Source organism: Theropithecus gelada, chromosome 4, assembly GCF_003255815.1.
Source record: "Theropithecus gelada isolate Dixy chromosome 4, Tgel_1.0, whole genome shotgun sequence".
Lineage (NCBI taxonomy): Eukaryota > Metazoa > Chordata > Mammalia > Primates > Cercopithecidae > Theropithecus > Theropithecus gelada.
The window spans coordinates 30,781,935-30,790,570 of NC_037671.1; the positions used below are offsets into that span (position 1 = coordinate 30,781,935).

Genomic DNA, 8,636 nt, shown 5'->3' on the forward strand with positions numbered 1-8,636 from the left:
CACCCTCCTCTTGATATACCTATATTTGTCTTAAATAGAAAACATTCAAGTTAAACTTTATGGTTAAGGATTTTAAAATTGCATAGAAAATTCATCTTAAGTAAACAAAATGGTAAAAGCACTTTAATAATAGCACTTCTTTGCACTGCATATACTAAGCAAGTGGTAGAGGATAGGAAACACAAAAAGAAACCAAAGCACACATATATCCTGGTACATCTTTTCCATGACTCTAGGTTCTGCTCTGAACTAAGTATAAGGTGGCCACTTTTGGTACCTTAATGCTTATTGCTATGTACTGGTCTTGATGACGAAAATAGACTCTTGAAGATTTGGTGCTGTCTCTTGTCTCTCTCTTGGGTGAATCTGCATTGTGTGTGTGCATGCCTATGTGTGTGTCTGTGTGTGCTGGGAAGAGCGATATTTCCTCTGAGGCCATACTGTCCCCCAAACCTTGTTAGGGATAATTAGTGACAGGAGTTTTTGAAAAGCAAGTTTTACTCCATAGGGTGATCAGAAAAGGAAGTATCCAATCCCGTATCAACTCCGAATCCTATAAGGAGAGTTTCCTTTTCAGACTTGAATCTTTAAGTGTTTCCTGTGCTGGGTGTACATCAGAGAACCCCCAACTTCCCTCATGCTGCTTCTTATCTGGCTCCTTATCTGGGGCTGGGTGGTGGAGTATGTGGATGTACCTCATAGCTGTACCTCGGGTGATGTAACTATTGCGTGCTCATCAACATTCTCTCTTCATTCACTCAGATTTAGCTCTGCTAGGTACTGTTGCCCCTTTGTTTTTTTCCCATTCTTTTGGATTTCCTAAATGTCATCTTTCTCCTCTCCTTGTCTGCACTCTGGTCATCCCATTTGGACTTCCAAGTGAAGTCCCAAAAAGAGAAGCAACACAGACATGGCTTTTCTGAGGTTGCAGTCAAATTTGGTAAGTTAATGGTGTAGTAAGAAATGTGACCTAGGCCTCTAAACTACCCGAGGATCTGGTTTCCCTAGAACCTTAGGCTGTGGCCAAAATCATGGACAATTAAATGTATTATGCCAATACCTCACAGTCTGTCTTTGCACTTTATTTACATAGATTTGGTCAAATTTTAAAGATTGTTGTGTAATACCATTAATGTTAGGAGGAAGCTAGAGAGAGATCTTTGAGTTTATTAGTGGAGTTATTACCAAAAACTTAATTTAGAGAGTAGAACTTAATGTATTAGAAAATCTTGGCCGGGCGCGGTGGCTCAAGCCTGTAATCCCAGCACTTTGGGAGGCCGAGGTGGGCGGATCACGAGGTCAGGAGATCGAGACCATCCTGGCTAACATGGTGAAACCCCGTCTCTACTAAAAATACGAAAAAAACTAGCCGGGCGTGGTGGCGGGCGCCTGTAGTCCCAGCTACTCGGAGGCTGAGGCAGGAGAATGGCCTGAACCTGGGAGGCGGAGCTTGCAGTGAGCCGAGATCGCGCCACTGTACTCCAGCCTGGGTGACACAGCGCGAGACTCCGTCTCAAAAAAAAAAAAAAGAAAAAGAAAATCTTAAGAATAAAATTATGAACTGTAGTTCTGCATTGCATGAGAGTATGTTGAATAATGAGCTCTCAGTAATTGTGAGTGGTAAGTATTGATACTGGGACTTTGAACTCCAACATGGAGAGTCAATGAAAGAAAAAAAATGTTCTTCTAGGTTTCTTATGACTTTGAATTTACCTCATTTTCCATTTGGCACAGAACGAGCAGCCTATCTAGCTATGAAGTGTGCCCACGTGTTTCTTAACCCTGGGACCTGATAATCCATTCCTCCAAACTAACTAAGCAGTAAATCCCCATTCTGGTTCTTTATAAGCTAATTAGCTAATAGTTGGTGTTGGAGTATTATTTGGTTCAAATTTTTAAAAATATTGTGAAATTTATATTACCTGGTCATGGTTACAGAAGTCACTCAAGAAAACAAGTTTGTCTTGTTTTCCAAAACAATAGTAACACATTTAAATGCCAGAACTGATGAGCTGCTTCACTATAATTAAATAGTTAATGTGTATGGCTCTTGTGAGAAAATTGTCATGTCACTGTATTTAGAAGCCATTCTATTGAATTCAAATAAGGATAGACATACACATATCATTTAAAATAATATTCTTGGCACACAAAGAAATTATGCATTAGTTATTTAAAGTCCATAAACACAGGAATGCAATTCTCACAAAGGAAAGGTTCAATAAGGAAGAGTAATAACTGAATTGATATGATCATATAAGGAGAAAGGCAGTGAACAGATGGCTTAACCACTTTGAATCAAAATGAAAAATTTATGAAGATAATCCTAGTTGAATAATCCCTGGTTGATTTGAGAAAGAAGAAAAATAATAAAACAACTTGGGTTTATTACATTCCACTTTATGGCTGATAAACATTCATAGGGAAAATGCTGATTATGATAACTATGGAATGAGACAGTCACTGCCAATCACAGTCGCCTTGCACTTTCTTCCCGTAAGTACAGATGATGCCAGGCCTAGGCTTAGTTTGGCAGCAGAGTTTCTGTGCCCAGTGAACTTAGTGTTAACCCATCCTAGCAGGCAAATTTTAACTGTATTTCTCATTTTCCGAATAAAAATGTGATTTGTTTCTCTACATCTTTGCCGGTAATACCAAGACAGTTACCTACCTACCTTATTCAATTTATAACCAATAAGTCTTTTTATATTGAACTTTGTGCAACAAGTCAAAGGACATGAGTTTTAGTCAAATTTTACAACTTATTTTCTCTCTTTATGTGCAGATTTAGTATAATTACTGTGCTGCTCAGCTCTACAGTGAGAATTGTGATTGATGAAGTGATCTTTGGAGTGAAATCACAGGGGATCTAGTCGGCTCCATGACCCAGTCCTGTGATCTGGGGCAGGTTATTTCATCACTCTCAATAGCTTAATGTTGACAAATAAAACTGCTGACCTCCTGGGACTTCTTTGAGAATGAAGTGAGGTAAACTCTATCACACAGTTAACATTAGTGCCTTAACTCATAAGAGGTACATATCGGTTACATTAATATTTAAATAACTTGTAATTTATATTTCTAAAACATTTTGAGATATCTAAAACATAGAAATTTACAAAGACTAATAGAAGAAAACATGTATACTCTACCATTCAGAATTAATAGCTATTCCTTTATGGCCATATTTTCTTCCAGATATTTTTAAAGAAATAAAACATTTTAGATAAAGAGAAAGTCCCAGTCCTTAATCCAATTTTCTCTCCAGAGGCATCCAGTATCATCAGTTTGGTATCGACCTTTCCAGTTCTTTTGTAGGTACCTGTATGTTCTTCTTTAACCATTATATAACATCATCTTTTAAAATTCCCATTTTATCCAGCTAGATATTATCACATACACCCTTCACTACTGTAGAAACTTGTTGCAGCCTCTGGACTGATGATTTTGACAATCCTTTAATTTCCAATGTCAACATTTGTGTGTGAGTGTATGTTTCTGCAAAGATTATGGTGACTTAAATTAAGTGTCAAAGTTTAATGTATAAAATCTTAAAGCTGTTGCTGGGAACACATGTCATAACATGATTTAATTATGGCAAAGCATTCTTATAACAGTGGGTTTGTACCCTGTTTTGTGCCTCTATGTACCTGAGAGATACAAAAGATTCCCTTTTAACAGTCACAATGCTATTGCTTTTTACTAACTGCTTAGTTAGAAAAGTATTCAAAAATATTAGTAAGTGGGACTCTGCCTTTAGTTAATTAATATTATATAGTGCATTCACCTTAAGACATAAAATCACCACCAAGTAATTAAAAATGTAAGGAATGAAATCTTTTCATTCTATGAGATCATAAGAATCAACTAAATACAATATTCGATTCGGCTTCTTAGAAGTGGATTCTTTGGGAGAATAAAATGTGGAATACTAGTTCCATTGGAATTGAGTTTGGAGATTGCCTTATTTCTGTCTTTCTATCTGTGTGGAAAAGCATTCCCAACATCAGAAAAGTCACTCAATCTCAGGGTTTAAATACATCTCAGCGGTGTAAAACAATTGATCACAGAGGCTTTGGATAGGCTGAGGATATTGAGGTGATGATGTAAGCTTTTCATTGCTGTCTTGTCTGACACATCTATGTCAGAGTCATGCCCAGTAAATAAAATGAATAGGATCAGAGATGTAGATATAAATAATAATGAAGTAATCTTCTTCCTAAAATTTTGCTTGATCGCTTGCACCTTGTTGAGTTTAGATATGACTCTAGGTTTTCCAGTATTTATGAGACAGTATTTAGAATGAGATTTCACCTAATAGCAAGTCTGGTTCTCTGATCCAGAGACACAAACCACTATTTATTTATTTCTTTTTTTGAGATGGTGTCTGGCTCTGTTACCTAGGCTGGAGTGCAGTGGTGTGATCTCACCTCCCTGCAACCTCCACCTTCCAGGTTCAAGCAATTCCCCTGCCTCAGCCTCCCAAGTAGCTGGGATTACAAGCGCCAGCCACCACACCCAGGTTTTTTTTTATTTATTTTCTTTTGGTACTGTTAGTAGATGTAGGGTTTTACCATGTTGGCCAGGCTGGTTTTGAACTCCTGACCTCAAGTTAATCCACCCACCTTGGCCTCCCAAAGTGCTAGGATTACAGGCGTAAACCACCACCATGCCCGGCCCAATCCACTTTGTCTATCCAAGGGTCACGTACGGCTAGAAACATTTACTACTTCTCCATTTTTAAAAAAGGTGGAACATTTTGAGTGTTAATTCCTTTAGCTTTTGAAAGTAATTTTTTACATCCTGCCCAATTGAAAAACAGTGATGCAAAATGTTGGTAAATCATCACAGCCAGGAGCAAAAAAAAAAAAAAAAAGGAACTCTCCCAAATGCTCTGCTCCTCAGACCAAATAATGATTTAATCCATACCTATTAAAATTTTGGGTCAAGCATCCCACATATCTAAGGAAGTTGCCATTCTACTATTTTACCAATCATTCACTTTTGAAGGGCTATATCTCTGCTATTCACAGGCACTCATCTTTCTCTCAATAGGTAATATGTAGCCACAGGTGATGGAAAAGGATAATACAAGTTCTTTTGAAGGCTTCATCCTGGTGGGCTTCTCTGACCGTCCCCACCTAGAGCTGATCCTCTTTGTGGTTGTCCTCATCTTTTATCTGCTGACTCTTCTTGGCAACATGACCATCATCTTGCTTTCAGCTCTGGATTCCCGGCTGCACACACCGATGTATTTCTTTTTGGTAAACCTCTCATTCCTGGACATGTGTTTCACCACAGGCTCCATCCCTCAGATGCTCTACAACCTTTGGGGTCCAGATAAGACCATCAGCTATGTGGGTTGTGCCATCCAGTTGTACTTTGTCTTGGCCCTGGGAGGGGTGGAGTGTGTCCTCCTGGCTGTCATGGCATATGACCGCTATGCTGCAGTCTGCAAACCCCTGCACTACACTGTCATCATGCACCCACGTCTCTGTGGACAGCTGACTTCAGTGGCATGGCTGAGTGGCTTTGGCAATTCTCTCATAATGGCACCGCAGACATTGATGCTACCCCGCTGTGGGCACAGACGGGTGGACCACTTTCTCTGTGAGATGCCAGCACTAATTGGTATGGCCTGTGTAGACACCACGATGCTTGAGGCACTGGCTTTTGCCCTGGCAATCTTTATCATCCTGGCACCACTCATCCTCATTCTCATTTCTTATGGTTACATTGCAGGAACAATACTTAGAATCAAGTCAGCTGCTGGGCAAAAGAAAGCCTTCAACACTTGCAGCTCCCATCTAATTGTTGTCTCTCTCTTCTATGGTACAATCATATACATGTACCTCCAGCCAGCAAATACTTATTCCCAGGACCAGGGCAAGTTTCTTACCCTTTTCTACACAATTGTCACTCCCAGTGTTAACCCCCTGATCTATACACTGAGAAACAAAGACGTTCAAGAGGCCGTGAAGAAGGTGCTAGGGAAGGGGAGTGCAGAAATATAGTAAGGGGTGATTAAATTTTGGGATTGTCTTTTGACCCATCTTCTATACATGTTGTTAGACCTAGCAAATATAGGAATGTTTTGGCATTGCAGAATGAAGAGGCATTTAATGAGATGGGGGAATTCAATGGTTTAGCTAGGTCAAGAAAGTAGAGACTGGGAGCAGCGGCTCACACCTGTAATCCCAGCATTTTGGGAGGTGGGAGTATTGCTTGAGTCCAGCAGTTTGAGACTAGCCTGAGCAACATAGTGAGACCCCCATCTCTATGAAAAATATAAAAAGTTAGCCAGTCATGGTGGTGCATGCCTACAGTCCCAGCTACTCAGGAGGCTGAGGTGGGAGGATCACTTGAGCCTGGGAATTTGAGGCTACAGTGACCATGTTTGTGCCACTGCACTCAGTCTGGGTGACAGAGCAAGACCCTGTCAGAAAGAAAGAGAGAGAGAGAGGGGAAAGAAAGAGAGAAAGAAAGAGGAAGAAAGAAGGAAAAAGAAAGAGAAAGAAAAAAAAAGAAAGAAAAAGAAAGAGAAAGGAAGGAAAAAAAGAAAGATAGAAAAGAAGGAAAACATGTAAAACATGTAATATTCCTCCTGAGTTGACAATCACCTGTATTCCTTTCAAGTCCTTCTAAATCAAGCATCATCACCAGAAGCCTCCAAAATACTGGCCGTGAATATAGACACCAGCCATTTTTGTTCTCATACCAGTTTCTATCACAGTTATTTAATAGGTCCTCAACAATATATGAAAAGAAATATCTTAGAAGGACTTAGTAGGTCCTCAACAGTATATGAAAAGAAAGATCTTCGAAGTCGTGCTGAAGAAGTACTTATTTTTTTCTAGAAAGTTCAAATGTGCTTTTATAGTGCCAAATGCTTGAATGAGAGCCAAAATAAATTGTTTAATTATCTAGCTTTAGTATCTCCAACACCATAACCAATCGTGGATTCCGAATATGTTGAATTATTTATATAATTGAGTTTAATGACATTTATGTTTGATTTTCTGAGGTGATAGAGAATCAAGAAGAAAGGAGATAAAGCAAGACCATGAGGTGTTTGCTTTATATAGAAGGAAGAATTTCTTGTTACTACTCGATCCTTGTTATTACTTGTTAATGGCAAAAGAAAGCTAAGGAGTCTTCTTGATTAAAATGTTTGAAGATTGTTCAATCTCTGCTTTTCTCATATGTTGTCAGGATAACCTTGAATAGAGGCAGAGAGAAATGAGATCAATTCTGGGGGGCTGTTAGAATCTTAATGATTGGGTATTCCCCAAGTGTTGATTTCTTCACATTTACCTTAATGATAGCAGTACCTCAACAGTCATCAGGGAAATTGATTTGAATGGTTTATGTCAAATGAATGGATATCCACCTTAAAGGTAAGTGTGTTTCTTCAGATCTGACATATCATTTGAATCAATCTCATCTCAAAACTTTGGAAAACATCTATTATGTTAAAATTTCTGCAAATGAATAAGGGATTCCAAAATTTGGGAGTATTGCTAGCAGCATCATTAGGAACTGGATACAAAATGGGTTTAGCAATTTCTCAGTTAAGCTCCCTCAAAAATTTTAAGAAAGGTCAGGTTAATCTAGAAGCCTTAGAAAATATACCACATAGTTAATGTATTTTCCTCAAAACATATAATTGTCAGATACAATGTGCGTATTTGCCACTTTTTGAGCTCTAACTCTTGTATTTTATCCAGGTGGATTATATTATATTATATTTAGATTAGTTAGGGTTTATGAGAATGGGGTTTTGGTTTGGTTTTGATTGTGGAAGATATTCAGTTATTTCCATAAGAAGGCAGAAAAATTAGAATATATTTGATTTTTCCTACATTACACTGAGTAAAATATGATATTTGTCCATGATGATGTTTATTAAAGGGATCAATTCAGCCAACAGAATTGAGACCCACAGCTTAGCATTTTCCATCTCTTCTACTAGAAAACAACTTATGGATATGTGTCTTACTAGCATGTATATACTATACATTTCTAAATAAATAAAAGTCCTTTTAGAATCATTCTCTAAAAACAATGATTATATTAATTTTTTATAATCTCCATACTGTTTAAACATGCATTACTTTAGAATTCATAGGTAAGACAGAAGATTAAAAAAACAGAGTATAAATCTCTATAGATACATTGATTTTGGAAGCACCCTGTGGAATTTCCGACTAATTTTCTTCAAAACTTTATTTTTTCTCCATAAGCTTTATGTTAATTACACTCTCTTCTAAAAAACTTAGAATCATTATTATAGGTTTTAGGGAATAATCAGTGTCAGATCTCAAGGGAAAAATGTCCTTAATAACATTGGTTATGTCCTTAAAAACATTAACATGGCCCAGCATCACCTTTTACTTATTTTGTAGGATAGTTTATAAAGTTGACATAGCTTACTTAGGCATAAAGTGAGTTGAATCAAATATATTCTAATAGTTCTGCCTTGGGAATCGTTCATGGGAATCACATAATACTGCCCATAATTTTAAAAAAATCAGAAACATTTTATCCTCTACAGATTCTTCCTTTTGCTAATCTATGACTCATTCTTACAGTCTGGTCTTTTACACAGACAGAGCAGATGGAGGTTTAGATAAAAG

At 37.7% G+C, this 8,636-nt stretch overlaps 1 protein-coding gene across 1 annotated transcript; it reads left to right on the plus strand.

Annotated features, from left to right (window-relative positions):
• Positions 1-5,060: 5,060 nt before the first annotated feature.
• LOC112622044 (putative olfactory receptor 2W6) lies at positions 5,061-6,014 on the plus strand. Its single transcript, XM_025381297.1, is given in 1 exon segment — positions 5,061-6,014. A coding segment is annotated over 1 exon segment (954 nt).
• The last annotated feature ends 2,622 nt before the right edge of the window (positions 6,015-8,636 follow it).